Source organism: Squalius cephalus (genome assembly GCF_949319135.1).
Source record: "Squalius cephalus genome assembly, chromosome: 21".
Lineage (NCBI taxonomy): Eukaryota > Metazoa > Chordata > Actinopteri > Cypriniformes > Leuciscidae > Squalius > Squalius cephalus.
In genome coordinates, this window is record NC_137142.1 from 275,022 (window position 1) to 300,080 (window position 25,059).

General features: G+C 40.8%; 1 protein-coding gene across 1 annotated transcript in view; it reads right to left on the bottom strand.

The window, feature by feature from the left end:
• Positions 1 to 21,562, bottom strand: part of rtn4b (reticulon 4b) — a 48,868-nt gene extending 27,306 nt beyond the window's left edge. The window contains exons 1-3 of the mRNA XM_079855596.1: positions 20,629 to 21,562; positions 14,806 to 14,871; positions 12,530 to 13,732 (exon numbers count right to left, since the gene is read on the bottom strand). Coding sequence (XP_079711722.1) covers positions 12,530 to 13,732; positions 14,806 to 14,871; positions 20,629 to 21,415 — 2,056 coding nt within the window. The 5' untranslated portion in view covers positions 21,416 to 21,562. The remainder of the gene's footprint in view (positions 1 to 12,529; positions 13,733 to 14,805; positions 14,872 to 20,628) is intronic.
• Between the last annotated feature and the right edge of the window lie 3,497 nt (positions 21,563 to 25,059).

Below are 25,059 nucleotides of genomic sequence, written 5' to 3' on the forward strand. Positions count from 1 at the left end.
TGGTCACTATAATCGTGATATGAAATTTTCATAGTTACATCCCTATTACCGATTAGATGTTTCAAATCATTGTGTCATGGCACACATGCTGTATCTCCTGATTAACACTAATAACCCAACTGTTTCCAGTGATCCTCCTGTATCCTTCATGCAGACATGACCTAAATCTTTAACATGACAAGTACTTCTCAATCACAGTAGAAACACCATCACGATATAGCAATTCTGTCTGAAATCAGAGACGCGACGAATTAGAAATAAAGCCAGACCCTGTATTTCTCAACACTGTCGTTAAATAACTGATTACATTTAGAAAATATTAAACTCACACCAGACTCTTTGACAACCGGCTAGTTTCACTTTAACAACCAATTGTATCTTCATTCATGATTCGAGAATTGTTTACGCTCGCGTAGAACAAAACCGACCATCATCTACATTTCTCACAGCGTTTACTTGAGCATCAGACTTTTCACCAGTGACAGAAAATCATATTTTTAAGAATCACTTAGAAGCACAACATCTCTCTAAATATAACAAAACGACCAACATTTACATGTCTTAACCCTCTGGGGTCTGAGCTGTTTTCTGGGTCCTAGAGGTGTTCTGACATGCTCTGACATTTGTGCTTATTTCTGTTACTTGTGACATTTTCATGGCTAAAGTCTGATTACACTGTATTCAGCACAAACTCTGCTACAATAATATATCAGCAGCATGTATGTAAAAGTTTGTAGTTTTGAGATAATGACATTTATGCGTGGTTTATGAAAATACAAAAAAAAATTGTCACTGAAATAAGGCCATGAAACCCATACTGATTATTTCTTCACAAGACTTTTGAAAATTGTATGACGTAGCCTAGAATATTTGCTCAAAAACGATGTGAAAATCATCCCGACTGCTCATTCAGATAAGACAATATATTGATTTAAAATTTCTAAGACGTGTTTTGTGTGAGAAAGCTTTATGCGAAGGGGCGTGATCACCTCATTAATATTTTCACAAGCTTTTCACACCTGAGAAAGACAAAGACCCTCCCCTAACGGCCCTATTAGGAGCTATCAGGCCCTATCATTCTGAGCAACCTTGCACAAAGAATGAGGAGATTTAAAAAAGAATGGCTTTTTGATTGTTTGGATTTATTTACAACACAACACAACATAATGCAAATATACACAACAAATGACAAAAAAACACACTATTGAAAACAATGATCCAAAGACAGAGACCTTTGTGCCATTCCTAAAAACATTGTACATACGTTTCATTTCCAAGGTGTTTGATTTTCACTTTACCATGTTCATATACAGAGACTCATGTGAATGTTGAAGTCAGCAGGACTCAGTGGCATCTGGTCCCTGAAAGAAAAAAAAGTGAACATACTGATATCAAGAGAAACTATAGGGAATATAGTTCTAAAATTTATTGGGAATAAATTGTAGATTTTTCTGGTTAAAATTGCTTTTTAAAATTCACAGAATACACACACACAAATGTTTCCAACAATATATAATATAATGAACACCAGGTTTGTTGTGCCTTGTAAGCATAGGCTATGCGCAGTACTGCATAAAATAATAACAATAACCTATAGCAGCATATAAATCTTCCAAAAGATTTCAGTAACAACTACACTAGAGAAAAATATATTGATTATCATACGTTACTTCAAATGTTTCCATTCGTTATGATGATATGAAATGAGATAATAGTAAAAACATGAAGCCTTTGTTTGGTGCGTTTTGCTTTTCAAACGCGATCACGATACATTCAAAACCAGAGCTCGCTCCAAAATATTAAACATTATGGTTACCATATTATACATATCTACGTTTGAGCAGATATCCACAAACACAGTAACAGTAAACACGGGTCCAAATATTATAATATTCACCATATATCTAAGCAACAGTTCAACTGCAATGTGAAGTTTATGCAACAATAACATGAACTAATAATTAAGAATTTCTTACCTTACATCTTTCTTGTCTTCAAATCGCGTTCTTCTTCTGAGGTAAATCCAATGTAAGCTCACGGCACGTCTTTCAAACTCGACGAAAAGCAGAGACTTGAAGTTTTTTGGTGCTTTGTTTTTGAGGTAACGAGCACGTTCGCGTTCCATGTGGAGATTTGCATGTGAATCTCTTTTGCGCGCGTGGGCGTGGTCAAATTAAAAATAATTAGCAAGCGCGTGAGAAGCTGGACATCTTGTTGGTTTTATACAAATTACTTAAACAGAGAATATTTGTTTTCAGTTTGAATCCGATCATTTAAAAGTACACACTTAAATGCTTATAAAAGGTATATGGCTCATAAATGTGTGACAAGTATTCGCTGAGTTTTGTTTCAGTTTATAGACGTGCTCAAGAAAAAAAAAGTTCACCGCGACGGAGAGGCAGAAAGCACACCCTGTTTATTTTCTTTATTTTACAAAAGCACAATGTTTTGATTCGATTGTAAGTGGACACATACAAAAGTAGAAATATCACAGATTCTTTTTTCATATTTCTTTCTGTATGACCATAAATGACGGAGAAATTTAAGTTTATTGTGCTACTATGAGAAGAAAATCCAGCAAAATACGCCGGCACGTTTGTCGACCCCAGAGGGTTAATTGTGTTGATCACTCACTGGTGTGTTAGAGTCACTGCAGCACTGATATGTGTGAGAGACAACATTATAAATGCAGTATATCTAGATGTAAACCCAGAGGATCACTTGTATTATCGCCAGCACTATCTCTCTCTATGGTAAAACACAGTATGACTTTCTATAAAGCCGCTATGACAGCATGTGTATAAGCACTATAGACTCGGGATGTGCGCTACATACTAACTTAACCGTTTAAATGAGAATTTTTAACCCGACTAGTCGACTAGTCTAACCCCATCTAAATCCAGCAAATCTAGGTCTTTGTCTTGCCAGCTATATCAATATTCATGATCATTCACACCCTCCCCACATACAGCTTTCTGACACAAAACATGTCTTACAAATTTTAAATCAATATATTGATTTGTTGAGTGACCAGGATGACTTTCACCTCTGACCCCAGAGGGTTAAGCAAAGTTAGCCATTATAGACATGTTTATTGAAATGAACTGAATCAATAAGCAGCACAGGACCAATACGTTTAAACCTAATAGCCTTTTATAAACGGATTTCCTAAAATAAATGTTAGTCCACACAAGTCAGCAGATTAAAGCTCCAGTATGTGACTTTGGTATTTGACCACAAGAGGGCGCAGTTTCCAACAATAACAAAGGCGAAGCTTGATGACGCTATGAAGGAGGTGACGATGGGAGATGTCGTTTATAATGCGTTTTCACCATCTAGCGATATATCTACATGGAATTAATGAATCATGATCACGGATGAGGTAATTTATTCGTTTTTGTATTACCTGTATGTCTGATCGTATTATTTTGTCATCATAATTAATGAACTGCAAGGAACGTGAAATGTTATGCTATATTATCCCGTTACAACATACAGCTATTTGTCAAATGATTTGTTTGGTTAATGTTGTGCAGTTTTACGTTTTTATGGTTAATGCTGTGTTGTTTAACGTGTTCAAACCAATATCTAAAAGTAAATTTGAACGAACATTTGCAAGTAATGACTAAATATATTTTTTTAACATCATATCCGATTGTATTTAATTGTACTGCCATAATCTCGGTCACCACACGTGATAAAAAGCCTTACCAAAGTACAAAGAGCAATATAACTTTGTTTATAAGTGCTATTATTGACAGTTGCATGTCTTACCTGTCTCAATACACTCGCGAGAGAGTCTCTGTCAAGTCCAAGATTGTCGCGCAGCTCTCTCCATCTCGAAAACGCCTGCCGATATTTATCCGGGTTTTATTCCTCCGTTTGTCACACAGTCTGCGTGTATCAGAATATGGACGCTTTCGTTTTGTTGGCACTTCAATACTCGCCAAAGAGTAATCGTGATCCATAACGGCTAACCATACAGTCTATGGCTATAACGCTTTAACCACCACTTCCGCATTTGACCATGCGATATTCCGGTGTGGTGGGTCATATTTTTTATTTTATTCTTTTTTTTATTCTTTGTCAGACGTCTTTATTGTTTATTGTGATAAGAAAAAAACCTCAATAAAGTTGTTGTAAAAAAAAAAAAAAAAATCCGGTGTGGTGGAATATCCTATCACATGGTCCACACCGGAAAAAGGATTGCGTCACTGAGGCGCGACATTTCTTTTCCGGGACGGCCAGTTATTTAAAATCGGAATTTCTCTGAAATAAAAAATCTTTGGAGACTTTTGAGATATTGTAAGTACACAACTGGAGGAAATATATCACCCTGTGCAAGTTATTTTTGGAAATTTTATTACAAAATTCCTACATATTGGAGCTTTAAGGTATTGTTTGTTAATAGGTTTGAACGCGCTTCTCGTATATTATTCAATCCGTACACATGACGGGCGGCAAACCGCTAGAAAAGCCTGACCTGTACTGACAAATATACACTATTTCTTATTGTTAGGAATGGATGTTGATATAGCAACTGTTCAAGTGTCAAGTTTCATTCATAATCTTTCTCCTTTAATCCGACAGAAAATGTTACCGTATTGTCCCTCATAGCCGGTAGTATAACAATCCTATAAACAAGCTTAATTGTTATACTAGTTTGACATGACAGAAGAAAACGGTAAAATTGTGTGCAATCTTTCAAAGCGCTCCCTCACCGCGCTCGTCTCCTGAACCCGCCGCGAGTTATGGCGAACGCATGCAGAAAATGAGGAAAATTAAATGATTTTGTTTAGCTGCAGATATACACTTTTCAAAATAATATATTTCAATATGTAAGATTAACATGACGGTAATTTAAACGTAGCCTTTGTAAAAATATAAAGCAAAACATTAAATGTGCCAAAAAAAATTTAAACAACAACCTAGTCGACTAGCAGTAGCACTATCTTTTAATCGACTAGTCTCGCGAATCCCTACTGTAGACACTCATATGACTTGACCGTGACACTATAATGCCTCTGTGAGCAACCATATACAAACCATGCTGTATGAATATAGTAATTAAACTGTCTGATACCATTACTGAACCACTGGGACGCTTCATGGTAGCATAGTCATAGCGTTTCAATGTCTCCTGCTATTTAAGACAAGTTTAAAAAAAGCATTTTGCACACTGACAGAGGAAATTTGGTTCTAGTCCACCTAATTTTGCAAGATGCAGCAGCAAATCATTAAACAACTACTACTTTTGCCCCACCGCACCCAGAACCTTTGGCCAGATTATCAGCATGAGCTCTGATTCATCCTCTATGAGCAAAGGTTGCGTTGGGAACAACAGCCCGTTTCATTTCAGCTAGAGGATCTGGATTCATTAAACATGGAGTAACTCCATCATCGCCACAGTCGAGCTCCACACGTCTGCAAACATCAACAGCAGGACTTACTTCTACAAGCCTTCAACAAGCCTTACAACTCCACTACACGTGCGCTACAGAGAGTTTAGCATGAGGAAAGTGTTGTACCCGTGTGTTTCCAGTCTGAGGAGGGCTGTTGGTCCGCCAGGTCCATGTCTGCAGTGTGTGTGTGTGTGTGAGTGTGAGTGTGTGTGTGAGACTGAGGGATATCAGAGCTGAGAGGAGGCGTGAGGTTATAGAGGCGGGTCTGTGTGAGTGTGTGTGTGTGTGTGTGTGTGTGTGTGTGAGACTGAGGGATATCAGCGCTGAGAGGAGGCGTGAGGTTATAGAGGCGGGTCTGTGTGTGTGAGTGTGTGTGTGTGACTGAGACCGAGGGATATCAGCGCTGAGAAGGGGGTGGAGCTGGAGGAGGAGGAGGAGGAGGAGGGGAAACCAGTCTCCTACACAGACACACACACACAATCAGCTGACCCTCAAACACAGGTCTCCCTCCAACACCACACACACACACACACAGCTGACCCTCAAACACAGGTCTCCCTCCAACACCACGCGCACACACACACACACACAAAATCAGCTGACCCTCAAACACAGGTCTCCCTCCAACACCCCGCACACACACACACACAAACGTCACGTCACTCCTGAACACGATTGATGTATGAACCGAGATTCACAGTCATCAGCACTGAGCGCTCACCACTCTCTCATAGCGCTGTCGCGATAACCGCAATATTGTAGATACTGACAAGCCAACCGCAGAAGAATGCAAACAAAGCTTTTTCCATTTTCATAAGGCTACGCCCTTCTTGTTATGCACTTTGTGAAGGTGTATTGAATGTTAAAAATGATAATAAGAATGTGATTTGTACATTGGCTCCGTAGATTTGCACTTAAGCATAAACAGACAGTGAATAAGATCGACTGCGCGCGTGCGATTCCCTGCGCCTGTCTTTGAGGTCAGGTCATGCATTCGTGAAAGGGTTGCAGTGTCCAAGGAAAGTGAAATCTTTGTTGTATCTTTTAACGTTTAAGGGCATTTCCATGAATGGCGTCAGCGCTCGTCAATGCATTGAATCAATCAGCAATCGAATCTCTATGAGGTGAAGCTTCAGCGTTACCCATGCAACCCATTACTGGTCAGCCTTGTTAAGTGGAGCTCAAAGTTTTATAATTAATTAATTATTATTTAATTAATTAATTAATTATTAATGATTAATTTCATTTAATTATTAATTGAATTTAATAAATATTATTATTTAAAAAAAAAAAACACCTTGTTTCATTACATCAATCTTTGAATGAATCAGAGTTTTTCGTAGAATGAACGGTTTAATAACTCCAAGACCGTCCTGTGGCGTAACAGTGTAACTGTGCTGGAGATGAGCAATGCTGATACTGGAGAAATATATGCAAGAAAGCCTCTCGTCCAGTCAGATCCAATGATCGGAACTAGCTGAACTGTTACACATATCACATCAGCCTAACGAGCTTAATGTCGGGTTTATGTTCTGTTATGTGGACCCTTATTTTGACATTCTCCATTTACTTCACTTCCTGTTTCAATGCTCTGTTTAGTTTCGGTTTTATTGGTTAAATGTCCTTGTTTTCGTGCCTGCTGACCACAACGTAACACTTATTTATATAGAAATAAATAAATAAATGGCTATAATACTGCATATCGAGGATTTGCAGTATTGAGCCACTCAAAATTACTGCAAGGGAAATTCCTTCACCATAACCGAGTCTCTCACTGCGGGTCAAGGCATAAAGTCCAGTCTGACGTCAGAGAGACTGATGAGCAGTTTCAGCGCTCTGTACACACACCCGACACCCTGTGACCTCTGACCTGCACTGATTCATCACTGCTGAGCTGAAAGAGCCAGTGCACAAACACTGCAGATACACATTCGTCTAGAAAACAGTCCTAATCCCAAGCAAGTAGGCAATCTTTTTTTTTTTTTTTTTTTTCAAGACTTCAGTCATAAATTAGTATTAATATTGATAGCATCACTGGTAGCGTCGTTGCTAACTTACTGTCCATCTGTTAAAATGGCGAATATATCAGATGTAAGTAGTCTACCTTTTGGTGCAGGTGAGGACACTAATTAAAGCATTAATTGTTGGAGAATTTAACATACACGTAGATAATCCAAATGATGCGTTAGGGGCTAGGGTTTACAGATTTATTAAATTCCTTTGGGGTCAAGCAAAACGTTACCGGACTAACTCATCGTTTTAATCATACACTCGATTTAATTATATCACATGGAACCGATCCAACCGATATATATATCATTCCACAAAGTGATGATGTCACTGACCATTACATGGTAACTTGCATATTACGTACTCCTGTAATATATCATGCTGCGCCGCGTTATCGATCAGGCAAAACAATACTTCCATCCACCATAGATAATTTTTCAAATTGCTTATCTGATCTGTCTCAGCTGCTCAGTGAACCCAAACAAACAGATGAACTAGAGGAATTAACTAGCACTATGAGCACCATTCTCTCTGGAAAATTGGATATTGTTGCACCCATTAGATTAAAAAAGGTCAGAGAGAAAAGTAAAGCACCATGGTACAACAATACTACGCATGTTCTAAAGAGAGAAACCCGTAATTTAGAGCATAAATGGAAACAAACTAATTTAGAGGTCTTTAGAATCGCATGGAAAGACAGTATGTCACGTTATAAAAAGGCCCTAAAAGCGGCCAGGGCTGAGCACCTCCGCAAACTAACAGAAACCAACCAAAACAATTCTAGATTTTTATTTAACAACGTGGCTAGACTAACAAATAAACAGACATCACCCGAACAAAATATTCCGTTACAGTTTAGTAGTAATGATTTCATGAAGTTCTTCACTGAGAAAATAGAAAACATCAGAACCACAATTGTAAACGTTCAATCCTCAATCGCGCCTTATAATTCAGCCTCAATTATCACCCCGCAAGAACAATTACAGTGCTTTACAACTATAGAACAAAAAAAAGAGTTAAATAAATGTATCACTTCATCTAAAACAACAACATGTTTATTAGATCATATACCCACTAAACTACTGAAAGAAGTGTTACCTATAGTGGAAGAGCCTCTCCTCAATATTATTAACTCATCTTTATCTTTAGGTCATGTTCCAAGAACATTTAAACTGGCAGTTATAAAACCTCTCATTAAGAAACCACAATTAGACCCACATAATCCAGCAAATTATAGACCCATTTCAAATCTTCCTTTTATGTCTAAAATACTAGAAAAGGTTGTGTCCGCTCAACTGGGCTCTTTCTTGCAAGAAAATGACATCTATGAAAAGTTTCAGTCTGGATTCAGGCCGCATCATAGCACTGAAACTGCGCTCGTTAAAATCACAAATGATTTACTCTTAACTTCTGACCAAGGCTGTATCTCAATACTAGTTTTACTTGATCTTAGTGCTGCGTTTGATACTATAGATCACACAATACTCTTAGATCGACTACAAAATTATACTGGTGTTCAAGGACAAGCATTAAGCTGGTTCAGATCATACCTATCTGACCGCTACCATTTTGTCTATTTAAATGGAGAAAAATCGATCATAACTCCAGTAAACTATGGAGTGCCGCAGGGATCTGTGTTAGGCCCTCTATTATTCTCAATATATATGCTGCCACTTGGAAATATTATAAGGAAACATGGAATTAGTTTCCATTGTTATGCTGATGACACTCAAATCTATATTTCATCACGGCCGGATGAAAACACTAAATTATCCAAATTGACAGAGTGTGTTAAAGATATAAAAGATTGGATGACGCGCAATTTTCTTTTATTAAATCCAGACAAGACAGAGGTACTAATCATCGGTTCAAAAAACCGCCCACAAAACCTCTCACACTACAACTTTAACATAGTAGGATGTCCAGTTACTTTATCCTCTACAGTAAAAGACCTGGGTGTTATACTAGACTGCAACCTGTCTTTTGAAAATCATATTTCATATGTTACAAGAACAGCCTTTTTCCACCTTAGAAACATTGCTAAGCTACGTAACATGCTATCAGTTTCTGATGCAGAAAAGTTAGTTCATGCATTCATGACCTCGAGACTAGATTACTGTAATGCTTTATTAGCCGGTTGTCCTGCATCCTTAATAAACAAGCTACAGTTAGTCCAAAATGCCGCCGCTAGAGTACTTACTAGATCAAGAAAATATGATCATATAACACCAATTTTATCATCACTACATTCGTTACCTATAAAGTTCCGTATTAACCCCCTGGGGTCGGCGGTATCGCCGGCGATACCAACTCGCTTTTTTTTTATCAGTGTAAAAGAGACTCATAAATACTCTGTTGACTTTGATTTTCCATAGGAGTTTCATACATCAATCGATTCTGTTAAATGTGTATTATTTTTGTGTATACTCACAATAAAAACAAAGTGTTGTGCTTTTTGCCAAATAAAGAAAAATAAACACAAAGCGAGTTCTGCCTTCTCTCTGTCAATGTAGTCCATTCTGAAACGCGTCCGAAAATGAACAATAACTCAGCGAATACTCAGTCAAACAGATATACAGACACACAGGCATGAAGCTTGAATTCTCTTCTTTTAAATGAAGTAATTTATATAAAAAACAAATATTCTCAGTTCATGTAATCTGTAAGAAAAGAGCGAGATGTCAGTCGTTCTCATCTCATCTAATTATTTTTAATGTGACTCCGCCCACGGAGAGCGCGCGCTATTCAAACGCAAATGACTGAGGCAATCCTGCAAACTTGTGAACGCCTCCATATCAGCTAGAGAAAACACAAGTTTAATCAGATCATTGTAGCCTACTTGTTTACACCGTCTCGCAGCGCTGTGAGGAATAATAATAATGGAAAATGTACCTCAGAAGTGCGGGTATTTCGAGGAGCAAGGATCCGACTGAGCTGAGGAATACTGTAGTAAGTTTTTTTTTTCCTTCTCAAGTGAATCGCGTTTCTGTGTGAATGAATGAACGGCAGAGATGCGCTGTTTACCACAGCTCGCAAAAAGACAGTTTAAATTTTAAACGCGTTTATGTGTGTGAATGAATTATGATGTTTTAGCAAACTGTATTGCTATACTGAGATGAGTAAAAATCGACTGAAATATGTTGAAATAAAATGTAGACTATTTGTATAAGCAACGTATTAAACTGCAAATTAACATTTATATGCCCTAATATTTCATAAAAACAACGTTACAGTCAGGCGAAATATGAAAGACAATATTTTGTTGACTAGATTTGAGTACAGTTTTTACTGTAGAATATACTGCCACATCAAATAAGCTTTTGTTTAGCAATTTCTGCTCATATGTTATATATATATATATATATAACATACTATTTTTGTCAAAAATAAAGTCATCAACTAAGATGTTAGCTGTTCCAGTGTTGGCTATATTCAAACTAATGAATACATATGATAAAATGTAGGCCTATAATCATTTTTTTACAAAGAAAGAGTACACTTGAAATATTGTTGAAATTGTAATTATTGTTGTAATTGTAACCTTTTTAATAAAATAGCAAAACATATTTACAAGATAGATGTAAGCAAAATCTTAAATGGTCAATATAAGTCTTCTTCTAAATATATCTTTTGTCCTTGCATTCATTCTTGTTGCTGAAGTGTCACACCTGAATGAATGGCTCATTATGCAGAGTCATTACGCATACTGGGTGGGACATTGTATTCTCAGGTGTAAACCACTCCTCGTTCACGCCCCCCTCGCATATTGGCTTTCCAAACAAAACCTGTCTTATAAAACAATACATTGATTTAAATTGTGTGTGAACGATTAGGCAGGATGATTTTCACATCATTTTGAAGCCAGAACTCGAAGCGACAACATTCATTAGTCAAAAGTCTTGTTGACACATATTTAGTATGTGTTTTGTGGTCTTATTTCAGCAACTTTCATTTTTATTTTTTTCAATAACCACGCATAAACATTATTCTCTTAAAAATTCAAACATATACATGCATGTTGCTCGTATATTATGGTAGCCCTGTTTGTGCTATATAGAGTGAATTTACACCTTTGCCATTAACATATTTATAAATAACTGAAAAAAGCACAAATGTCAGAGCATGTCAGAACACCTCCAGGGCCCAGAAAACCCCTCAGACCCCAGAGGGTTAATTACAAGGTATTGTTACTGACTTATAAAGCCCTAAACGGCTTAGCTCCAGTCTATTTAACGGATCTTCTATCGCCCTATAATCCATCGCGCTCTTTAAGATCACTAAATTCGAGGCTTTACCTAGGATATCCAGATCCACCAAAGGAGGGAGAGCATTTTCACATTTAGCTCCAAAACTCTGGAATAGCCTTCCTGATACTGTTCGTTGCTCAGACTCGCTCTTCCAGTTTAAAACTAGATTAAAGACGCATCTCTTCAGCCAGGCATTCATATAATACTTTTAATCTTACAGTTAAATCCGACCTCTAGTTCATAAACGCCAGAGGAGAACTGGCCCCCGACTGAGCCTGGGTTCTCCCAAGGTTTTTTTTTTTCCTCTATTAGGTCACCTGATGGAGTTTTTCGGTTCCTTGCCACTGTTGCCTTTGGCTTGCTCAGTTGGGGATATTTGGGGATATTTAATTTAATTAATCAATCAACAATACAATTGATCAGCGCAAACGATACAATACAAACGAGCAAGAAGCTGGCGGGACGCACACTGGACTCAGTCCAGACTACAGAAGTCTATACAACTTTTATTTTATTTTATGGATTGCATCGTGCAAAAAGTGCAAAGTGAATTAAAAACAAATGGACAGGAGCAAACGTTTCAGCACATTGCTATCTTCAGTGCTTCATCTTACAAATCTGAATATATATTTTTCAGAATAGGGATCAAAGCAAGTTGTTCCACAGTGAGCGAATCAAACAGAAAGGTGATCATGCAAACAGACTCAATGCAACATCATACCGTGCCGAGGGTGAGATGCATGAGAGATGCGGGGAAGAGGACAACACACACAAGATGGCCGCACACAGACAGAACACGATGGGTACATGAAGGGTCCAGTGAAGGGAACGGGCTGTGATGACACTGATGACGGTCCGTGAGGGATTTACCTGCCGCTGCGGTTGGATCTGACATCGGGAGTCCTTCAGCTTCAGCTTTCCTCTTCCCGGATCCAGGTTTATCCCCTGGAGGACGGCTTACTGGAGTTGGGGAGAGTTCTTGTGAATCAGATTCCAGGCCTGCCTTTCCTCTCCCAGCGGAGGATTTGTCTGACGCCAGGCTGGGAAGATGGTAGGAGATCTGATCTTCCTCTTCGGCTACAGACTCCAGTTCAGGAGATCTGTCTTCATCCACTTCTGATGCCGGTTTCATGAACGTCAGGCTATCCTGCATCTCCAGAAAGTCCTCGGCAGCTCCTCGCGTCGGCCTCTCGATGAACTCGAACTCTTCAGAGGATGGCTCGGGCTCGGACGCCTCGTCTCTGCGCTCCTGCTCCGCGGAGAAGCTTGAGGGCTTCTGGGTCACCGCGTCCAACACCGGGGAGAAGGAGTCTGCAGAAGGGCTCTCAGAATCCCACTGTTCCTGAGCCTTTCCCAATGGGAAGTTCAGACAATCAAATTTGTGCGCCATTTGAACAGAAGTCTGGCTCAAGACCTCAACCTTGTCATTCAAAAGACTGTCACTCTTTGGAGGCACGTCCGTCTCTTTCACGAGATCGAAAGCTGCAAAACTCTGCTCTGAGTTGTTGTGTTTTCCCAGCTTGGCCTTCTCTGCGGCCGCTCTCGCCTCCGTGACCTCGGCCATCTCCTTCAGAAGCAGGATCTTGGAGTCCAGACTGTCAGCAGTCGCAGAGAATGGGGATTTGGTGGAATCATTCCCTCTCCTATGAGCCGGGCTGAACTCAGGGCTTCCTTCTGATGAGCCAGAGTCCACTTTTTCAGGGTTCATCGGAGAAGATTTCAAAATATCTGGGAGAGACATTGGCCGGTCATCGGATGCCATGTTGACATCGGAAGCATACGAAAGGGAAAGCTCTTGTTTGGTTTCTCTTGACTCTGACTGCGCGTGAGCTTCTTCTCCATCATACGCATCCTGGACCAGGTCTGGAGACGGACTATCGGCCGGCGTTTCCTCGAGACTGTCGTTCAGAGGGGAAAACGCCTGAAAGGGACTCTTCTTCGTTTCAAACATGAAGTCGTCATCTGACTGGCTTAGCACATCCGGGTCTACTCCTGCTGAGTCCTTGTGTCCCAATGAATCCATAGTGAGATTAGTGGAAGCCTGTGAAGCTACGGACGGAGAATCCCAGCAGTCTGCGGGATGAGAACGAGACATGAACCGCGGTTAGCTGGAGTCTGGCCCTGTGGACGATCCTGTGAGGATTTCACAATCTTCAAGCTAAATCCCCTCATGGCTATTGAAGATACAACACTTCAGACTTTGATTTCCAAGAGTTTGTCCTTCAATGAAAGCATCCACCTTTCTCTCTAAAATCAGGTGGTCATGCAATTAATACATATCTGCTCTGAAAAAATGCAATATATGAGGATGTTAACAGAGTTTTGCTGTAAAGATTAACTGATGGAGACTTGTAGGAGACCAAGCTTCTTGCTATTCAGAGGCTTGTGAAAGTCAGAAGAGAGTGCTTAAGCAGACACAGAGCAAAACGGCACAAATCAAGACTAACGTCGATCATTTCACCCCTTCCAGGACACATTCTGTGAAGACTGAGGCTGCATTAGGGCTATCAGTAGTGCCAGTGTTTGCATACCAATCATTGGGAAAAAAAAAAAAAAATTACAGAAAAATCTCTTATCATCTTATTTTCTGTGCTATCGGCAGTACCGACTTTATTTGGTACATGGGTGCCGCAATTACTAATGGTATTTAGAGAAGGCTTGGCTCATGAATGTCAGTTCATGTAAGTCATACTGATATATGTGCAGTCACATGTTCTAACATTCACAAGCTGCTCCCGCACACACAAACTTCATAATTTTCCCAGGGATGAGATCTGACCGAACCCGGAAGTGCTCACGGGATCAAAGGAAAACTCAATTTAAATTAATTGTTTAATATTTACACAAGCATTTTAAATAAGTTGAGTTAAAAGATAGAATATGTTTAATGGCATTTAAGTTTATGTGGTGGTTTTAAAAGGACTAAAAATCAAAAACTTCACTGGTATGGGTACGGATTACTGGCATCATGACAACCCTAGTCCAGATCAGTGAAAATCAGGCATGTCTGTCACACTTTGACTTTCAACTTAGTCGTTAACTTCCATGATGTTAAATTTATATCAGGTCAAACGTCACCATAAATGCAAGCACTAAACAAATGGAAAGATGAAAACAACATAAGCATTACTAAAGTAGAAACATACCTGATGGAAACTGAGGCTGAAAGAGCGCAGGAGTGACGCCAGGAGCAGGAGGAGGTTCGGGATCATCTGGAAAACAACAACATGGAGGCGTTTCACTCACTAAAGCCCGAGTCAGAGTGCAAGTGATGTATAGGAGGAGATGAGATCATTTAAAGTCCCCTGTGGTGAAAATCCAGCTTTAGTTTATAGAAAATAGTCCGTTCCGCGTCCATAGCAACGCTCTGTTTTTCATGGCAACGGTGTGTTATACTTCGCAGCGGTGTGTTATCAAGAAATAACAGACCGTATTCTACATTGGAATTCAACCAAGCCATGTAATAATGTTGTTTATATGTCTATGTGGTGTTTTTAATATGCTTTAAGACAATAGATGTGTAAAGTCATTTGAAATCGCTGGTGTTTCTAACGTCACAAACTACTTTGGTTGACGATCACACGTTGATCTGATTGGTTACAGTGGATCTCTGAGCTGAGTGAGTGAGTGGAGGCGGGGCTCATTTGCATATTCATAGAACCGCGCATACTAAATGAGGCAAGGGTGTTACATTCAAACTATTTTAAGGCATGATGAAATTTTTCAAAGAAAAAACATTAAAGGTGAACTATGCAGATTTTTAGCTTAATTTACCTTAACTGAACAGCTTCGGAGTCATTGGAATGGTTATATGACTTTTTTCGGGTTGAATGGTGGTCTTCTCGCACCCCCCCAGCGCCTTTGAGCAGAAAAACCACACTTGCAACTTTGGGCCGGCAGGCCGCCTCAGCATCAGTAAGTATCGCGTGATATCAGGTCTCGCGATGTTACGAATTGCTTTACGCCACTGCACACATACACTATCTAAACATTTATATGCTAGCCATCTGTGTATCATACATACCTCAGTGGACATGGCTCTGTGCGTTCGCCACTAACGTTCGCGTTCGTTGTTGTTTGTGACAAAGGCCAGGGTCACGTGGTTAATCAGGAGCCGCTTTTGTTGTAGACATTAAAAACTATTCATTATGTTAAAAAATTTATTTACAATGGCAGCAATGGCATTTTTTCCAGAGGCACCATAGGTTATTCTGCAGTTCATAAATATATAAACAATAAAATAAGCAGCAGCTTTCTATACGGCATTACATAATGTGCAGAAGCTGCTGTAAGAGGCACACAATCCAAAGGTTATTCAACCACACCTGAACAATAACACTGACATTCTTCTGATCAAGCATGTAATCAAGTTTGACTATCTGTGATGATTGCACCACTGTTCCTGTTGCGTATGAGAGACATCAGACGGCGGAGAGAACGAAGCGCTCGTCTGGGCCGTCCTCCAGCTCGGCTAGCGCAGCGAGAGCTCAGAGAAGATGTGTTTACTCGCGCATCATCAATACTGTTGCTCATCTCAGCAAATTCACATCTGCATTTAACTCAAACTCACTGTGCATTTCCATGAGATTACTGGTAACTGCGCTTCTTAGTACAACAGTAATATTGTGATGTTTTTGGTGTCCATAGCTCTATTGGGTTGGTCTGGAGCTCTGGATCAGATAAGATAACAGAAGCACAGCGTCACTCAACACTCACTTAACATTGTTCCACTCACATGAAGACGTCTCAGTCTTTATTTAGACTATTGCTGTCCTAAATAACACACGCTGAGAGATGACAGCCCAGAACAGAGGATCATCACACAAGCAAACTCCTGTTGGTCAAGAGTCCATACACACACAGTTCAGACTCTACGGGGAGAGCAGGGAGAGTTTGCCTAACCCAGGTCTGAGATCCGCTGTAACCGGCAGCAATGACTCCGCTTTTCTTTGCAGAGCAAAATGCATTTTCATCAATATGAACAAGTGACGCACCAAAATGAAAATTCTGGGCCGAAACCGAAAATTCAGAACAAAACTGAGTTTAAAACAGAGCTGCCAACTCTCACGCATTCGACACTTTTTACACTCACGCCACACATCCATTTTCTCACGCACAGAAAAATCACGAAGCAAAGAGGACACGGAGACCGACAGACTATACAGAGCGGGTTACTTATGATATAAAAAAATCTCAGCTCTCAGATTCTGCCAATTTTATTACGAAATTCAAACAATAAATACCGTTTTGGCGCATGTAAATGTGACGTGACCGATCCCTAGCGGCCCGATCATCTCTACTAGCTAATAGTAAATAAACACGAATGAACAATGTTGAAAGATACAGTACAACTTACCGAAATGTATATTCCTCATACATAATATCGACCAATCAATCAAACAAAGGGGTCAATAAAACAGCTGGAGAACAATTATGACACATAACATTTACCTCAGGAAAGCCATTTGATGACCATAATATAGGCTATAGCATGCTAGTTGGCTAGAAAAAGAGAGCTATAGAGAGTATTTTGCTAAATATGTGTACTATATTAGATATTTATTATATTTTTACTTATATCATTAAATAAAGTTGTTATTATAATAAAAAAACACTATTTAATTTGAGTTATTTTTTACCTTAAATAATACTGCCAGCTGATAGGGCTCTCTGTATGTTTACAGCATTAGGTGAGTAGGCCTGTCACGATTATGAAATTTGGCTGACGATTAATTGTCTAAAAAATAATTGCGGTTATGCCGATTAATTGTCAGTTTTAGGGCTTTGACGATTAATTGTCTGTGTTAGGGCTTTGGCGATTATGCTGATTAATTGTCTGTTTTAGGGCTTTGTGCTTCATTCATTAAATAATTGTGATGAATTTAATCCTTTGTAATCCGCGGTTAGATCAAATAATCGCGATCAGACGGTTATTTAATTATCGCGACAGGCCTATAGGTGAGTTGTTTTTTTTTCTTGAGAAAAATTAACGCCTGTCTTGTGTACCTAATATTTATCCAAATGAGTCAATATTAAATCAAATCACAAGAATTTAATTTAATTGAAATAATAAAAAAGCGTAGCTTACCAGAAAGCTTACCGTAGCTTACACCCCATAAATCTCACTCCAAGCTAAACTCAAAAGTTGGCAGCTATGTTAAAAGCATAGTTCAGTTCACCCCAAAATTAAAATTCTGTCATTTACTCTCTCATGTTGTTTTAAACCCTGAACACTTTTGTTCATCTTCCAAACAAAAATAAAGATCGTTTTCATGAAATCTGAGAGATTTTGTGTCCCTTCATTGACAGCTACGCAACCACTTCGACGTTTCAAAAAATTCATAACGATATCGTAAAAACTAATCTATATGAATTGAGAGGTTTAATCCTAATTTCCTGAAAAGACTCAATCACTTTATATGATGAACAGATTGAATTTAGGCTTTTATACACATATAAACATTGATCAGCGAACATAGACAGAAGCTCAACCAAAGCTGTTTGATGCCTGAGAACAAACCTCTTCCTGAAGCTCAAGCGTGCTGCGTAACACGAGAATGAACCTCATCACAGTTCACCATATAAAGAGTGAAGTCTCTTTAGCAAATTTGGACTATTTTAATTTTTGGGTGAACTATCCCTTTAATACATCTTCTAGCTCAGTGCTTCTTCTGGAATATCCCCAAAACTGCACATTTTGGACATCTTCCTCATCTAAAACACCTGATTCAACTCAGCACATTAGTACAGACTGCAAGAGCTGAGTTGGGTGTGACTGAGGAGGGAGACATACACAATATGCAGTACTGAGGGCATACATGCATGCATAATATATATACACACACACACACACACACACAGTGGTTAAAGTGGGATTTGACAGGTGGGGGAACCCTCAAATTTTGTGTAGGTGCAACAGGGAAAAATTACTCACCGTGGGACAACATATTGAGTATCGTGGTATAGCAATACTTTTTGGGACAAGATTGTCACTGTGGCACCAAGTATCACAATACTTATTTAATACTTTTACCCCTGGTTTCACAGACAGGGCTTAAGACTAGTCCTAGACTAAAATGTAAGTCTGAGCTGTTTCCACTGAAATAAACTTACACTGACTGATCTTAAAAATATATCAGTGCCTTTTTAGTTTTAAGATGCACATCGGTAATGTTTTTTTCTAAGCATGTTTATAAAAATTACTTAAATGTCCTAATTGATCTATGGTCTAATCCTGGCTTAGTCTAAGCCCTGTCTGTGAAACCGGGCCTTAATGTTTTAATTTTGGTCCATCTACATCTACATTTGGTCCATGAAAATTGCTGAACACCACGATATGGAACACAACCTTGTTTTTCACAATGTCAATTTAAAACTGACTGAAATGTGATATAGTTAGGGGTGTTCGGGGGCATGCTCCCCCGAGAAAATTTGGATTTCTCTGACCAACATATGTGCAATTTAGGGCTTTTGAAGGCCAAAAAAAATGGAAAAGAAATAGCTTTAAAACTTTGTCATTAGATTATTTGTCAATACCTGCTCTCTCCTCATCTTTCTTTTTCTCTCAGTCTCCTTCTGCCATTATTCTTCCCCTCCTAAAGCTGAACTTTGCCTGATAGTCTTTTCATTTTCATTTCGGCTATACCCAATGTTTAGACCTGTTGTTGTATTTATGCAAATTAGCACATACGTAATTAGATTGTGCACCGTTTGTCCATGTTAACAAACAATTTAAAAAAACTTGTAATACATTTTTTGTTTGTCTTGATTTTTTACCCTATTCACGTAAGTAAAAGAATGAATAGGTGTATGAATAGGCTATATTTGGGTCTTTTTCTAAACTTTCCACTAATGGGATTCTTCGGGGCTTTTTTTCCTTACTCAGGACATATTGAGGATACAAAATCAGTTGAGTTTGCTTCTGTTGCAATTTGTTCAAGGTTGACCCCCATTTTGGCTTAAAATGACTGGACTGTAACGCAGTTGGTGGAATTGGCAGACGTTCCCTTAAGCATCATGTGCTGTGGAAACGCGTCAAAGCATTCTCAGGTATAAATGTAATATATAATATAATAATAAATAATAAAATATATTACAAGGGAAAACAAATGTCCGGCGAATATCGAACCTAAAACTAACTTTACCGCGCTCAACCACCGTGAGTGCATTTCACGCATTAGTAATCGCTGGCGTTCAGCGGGGAGGGGAGGCGTGAGCCGGTGCAGATGCACTCAAACCAGACAGGAGAACCATGAGAACATAACGTCGGGAAGCGTGTTTGTGAAGGCGGGGCCAGGCGGTGATATTCAGTTTTGATTTGATGAATGATGAGAATCATTGAATTTGATGAGAATGATTTGATTTGAATCTATTTATTTATTAATAAATCTGAGGTGCCGGGTTAGGCACCGGCCCACTTTATATATGTGTGTGTGTGTGTGTGTTATATATATATATATATATATATATATATATATATATATATATATATATATATAGAGAGAGAGAGAGAGAGAGAGAGAGAGAGAGAGAGAGAGAGAGAGAGTGTGAGTGTGTGAGTGTGTAGGCTGTACATACATACACGTTTAAATGTATTAAAAAACAACAAACACACACATACAAACATGTATAAAATGTCAAATATCATCTATATTACAGGCTTGCGTGTATGAATCTCCTGAAAGCATCAGGCGCTGCGTGTCTTTGTTCATGAAGGCTTGGGCCGCATCGGCCACATATTCACTCAATAACGCCTCATCATGCCACATTTCCACGGCAGGAAACAAATATCACTGCAACACTGCAGCATTTCACATAATGCCGATTATCTGCTCATTTACTTCAGTCTCACTCACACACGTGTATCTGATCGCTTTGATTTTCCGACGACAAATTCAACATCAGAAATCCCCGCCACCCCATCGATCTCAACACAAATACCGCTGAAATCAGTGTTATAGGCTACTCACTGGATGATGATGGATGAAGAGTGTGCGGGTGTTTCTCCTTGTCCTCTTCCTCGCGGGCTTCGGATGAGAGAGAGTGTGTGTGAGCCGCACACGAGCTGCTGATCTCCGGTGCGGGACTTTCCGCGGACTTCACCGGAGTCACGCGCTCCTCTGTCGCTTCAGTGCAGCTCGCTGTCTGCTGAGATGATGTTACCTCTGGAGTAACGGCTTCTGGTACAGGTGGAGTAACCTCCGCTGTTTCTGGAGTAACGCTTTCCTCCGCGTTAGTAACGGCTTCTGGTAACGTTACAGGTGGAGTAACGCTTTCCTCAGCGTTAGTAACGGCGGCTTCTGGTACAGGTGGAGTAACGGCAGCTTCAGTGATCACTGGATCTGTCTGTGAAGTAGACGTTACTTCTGTCTCTGTGCTCGTCTGCTTCACTGGAACTTCACTTAACATTACAGGAGTAACGCTTTTCTTCGCCATCTCTGGAGTAACGATCACTTCTGCTGGCTGTGGAGAACTAGTTTCTTCAGTAATCTGTGAAGTACTAGTTACCTCAGTTGTTTGTGGAGAACTAGTTACCTCAGATGTTTGTGAAGCACTAGTTACCTCAGTTGTTTGTGGAGAACTAGTTACCTCAGTTGTTTGTGGAGAACTAGTTACTTCGGTAGTTTGTGGAGAACTAGTTTCCTCGGTCCTCTCCTCCTCCGACACACTGACCGCAGCGGCTTCATTCATGGGCGCAGTATCGTGCGGAGCCTCGTCAGGTGCACTGGATGATGAAACTCTGTCTCCTTCTTCCATTTGGAAGCTGTGCTTGATATGCGAGTGTGTTGGGCTGGAGGTGGAAGGAGACAGTAACCCGCAGAGGAAACGCAAACTGTCTTTTCTTTAGGAGGAGAAAGACGCTGAGGCTCGACACTGCTGAAAGTTAACAGACTCCTCGAAAGTGACTAAGCGGAATATTATTGATACCACGGACTACAATAGTGTGTCCAATCACTAAACACCGTGGTTGAATGATGTAACCAATGACCAATCGAGACGCAGAAGTGTGCTAAGCCCCGCCTACACTTCTTTTCTCAAGCTCTCTCTCTCTTTGTGCTTTAGATCAGGGTTTTACACCACAATAAACACACGAACTAAAATGATTCTGATTTACTCTCTCAAAGCATTCGACTAAAACCAGCACTGATATTATTCATTATTTGTGGTATTGTATTATTTGTTTGCTGCTAAATAATAAGAAAGAAAGAAAAGAAATGCTGTAAAGTTATCTATATGCAGTTGGTGTATGGTGATGTTGTGCTGAGTAAACAGCGCTATATATAAATGTAAGTGTATCCCACATGTGCTACATATGTATATCTCATGTTTCAAATTTGTGCGCATGCCATCCATATGTAGCCTATGGTAAATGTACAGTCAGTGTGTTCTGTGAATGTTGAATTGGTCTCAGTTTATACTCTTTTATAATCCACTATAGTGAGAACATCCCTGTCAACATCTGCTCTGCATCAGATATAGCAGATTCTCATGAGTTACTGAGCACTGCTGTTCCTGTCACTCAAAAAAAAACACACACACACCATCTCATATCCATAAGAGCAGACACACAATCCCTCTCAAATATCCACTGGAGAATATATTACAAGCAATTCATGGAATTAAGTGAATACCTGCTTAATTTAGCCTAATCAAATGCTTGAAATGTATTCTCCAGCAGATGTTTGAGCATTGAAAGGGACTGTGAATCTGCTTCAGGCATATAAGAGACAAACGTCTGGGTTATGATGGTTGTTAAAGGGCTCATTATGTGTTAAAGTCCATCACGAAACAGCTGTTCAAAATAAAAGTCAAAGTGATGAAACCTAGTAATACATTATTAAAGGGAGAGTTCAAATTCTGTCATCATCTGCACCTTCATGCTGTTCAAACCTGAGCGACAAAAGACAATGTAATGACATGAAAGTCACAGGAGTCGAACATCCCTGATTTCGGCTGAATGACATGAGTGCGTGTGTGTGTTTGGGTGAACCCTCATGCGTGTGTGATTCAGAGAGATCTGAGCTCAGGGCCCCACGCTCGCTGAGATAACAGACTAGAATAAGCATGAGCATCTGTCTGAGATCAAGTGTGTCGACTGGGGCTCAAACAGGGTCTCTGAGCGACTTTAGCCAAACGCCAGTGTGTAACACGTCGAACAGGGTCTCTGAGGGGCTTTAGCCAAACGCCAGTGTGTAACACGTCGAACAGGGTCTCTGAGGGGCTTTAGCCAAACGCCAGTGTGTAACACGTCGAACAGGGTCTCTGAGGGGCTTTAGCCAAACGCCAGTGTGTAACACGTCGAACAGGGTCTCTGAGCGACTTTAGCCAAACGCCAGTGTGTAACACGTCGAACAGGGTCTCTGAGGGGCTTTAGCCAAACGCCAGTGTGTAACACGTCGAACAGGGTCTCTGAGGGGCTTTAGCCAAACGCCAGTGTGTAACACGTCGAACAGGGTCTCTGAGGGGCTTTAGCCAAACGCCAGTGTGTAACACGTCGAACAGGGTCTCTGAGCGGCTTTAGCCAAACGCCAGTGTGTAACACGTCGAACAGGGTCTCTGAGGGGCTTTAGCCAAACGCCAGTGTGTAACACGTCGAACAGGGTCTCTGAGCGGCTTTAGACAAACGCCAGTGTGTAACACGTCGAACAGGGTCTCTGAGCGGCTTTAGACAAACGCCAGTGTGTAACACGTCGAACAGGGTCTCTGAGCGGCTTTAGCCAAACGCCAGTGTGTAACACGTCGAACAGGGTCTCTGAGCGGCTTTAGCCAAACGCCAGTGTGTAACACGTCGAACAGGGTCTCTGAGGGGCTTTAGCCAAACGCCAGTGTGTAACACGTCGTACAGGGTCTCTGAGTGGCTTTAGCCAAACGCCAGTGTGTAACACGCCGAACAGGGTCTCTGAGCGGCTTTAGCCAAACGCCAGTGTGTAACACGTCGAACAGGGTCTCTGAGCGGCTTTAGCCAAACGCCAGTGTGTAACACGTCGAACAGGGTCTCTGAGCGGCTTTAGCCAAACACCAGTGTGTAACACGCCGAACAGGGTCTCTGAGGGGCTTTAGCCAAACGCCAGTGTGTAACACGTCGAACAGGGTCTCTGAGGCGCTTTAGCCAAACGCCAGTGTGTAACACGTCGAACAGGGTCTCTGAGTGGCTTTAGCCAAACACCAGTGTGTAACACGCCGAACAGGGTCTCTGAGGGGCTTTAGCCAAACGCCAGTGTGTAACACGTCGAACAGGGTCTCTGAGTGGCTTTAGCCAAACACCAGTGTGTAACACGCCGAACAGGGTCTCTGAGTGGCTTTAGCCAAACACCAGTGTGTAACACGTCGAACAGGGTCTCTGAGGCGCTTTAGCCAAACGCCAGTGTGTAACACGTCGAACAGGGTCTCTGAGGGGCTTTAGCCAAACGCCAGTGTGTAACACGTCGAACAGGGTCTCTGAGCGGCTTTAGCCAAACGCCAGTGTGTAACACGTCGAACAGGGTCTCTGAGGGGCTTTAGCCAAACACCAGTGTGTAACACGTCGTACAGGGTCTCTGAGTGGCTTTAGCCAAACGCCAGTGTGTAACACGTCGTACAGGGTCTCTGAGCGGCTTTAGCCAAACGCCAGTGTGTAACACGTCGAACAGGGTCTCTGAGCGGCTTTAGCCAAACGCCAGTGTGTAACACGTCGAACAGGGTCTCTGAGCGGCTTTAGCCAAACGCCAGTGTGTAACACGTCGAACAGGGTCTCTGAGCGGCTTTAGCCAAACGCCAGTGTGTAACACGTCGAACAGGGTCTCTGAGGGGCTTTAGCCAAACACCAGTGTGTAACACGTCGTACAGGGTCTCTGAGTGGCTTTAGCCAAACGCCAGTGTGTAACACGTCGAACAGGGTCTCTGAGCGGCTTTAGCCAAACACCAGTGTGTAACACGTCGTACAGGGTCTCTGAGTGGCTTTAGCCAAACGCCAGTGTGTAACACGTCGTACAGGGTCTCTGAGGGGCTTTAGCCAAACGCCAGTGTGTAACACGTCGAACAGGGTCTCTGAGTGGCTTTAGCCAAACACCAGTGTGTAACACGTCGTACAGGGTCTCTGAGCGGCTTTAGCCAAACGCCAGTGTGTAACATGTCGAACAGGGTCTCTGAGCGGCTTTAGCCAAACGCCAGTGTGTAACACGTCGAACAGTGTCTCTGAGCGGCTTTAGCCAAACGCCAGTGTGTAACACGTCGTACAGGGTCTCTGAGGGGCTTTAGCCAAACACCAGTGTGTAACACGTCGTACAGGGTCTCTGAGTGGCTTTAGCCAAACGCCAGTGTGTAACACGTCGTACAGGGTCTCTGAGCGGCTTTAGCCAAACGCCAGTGTGTAACACGTCGAACAGGGTCTCTGAGGGGCTTTAGCCAAACGCCAGTGTGTA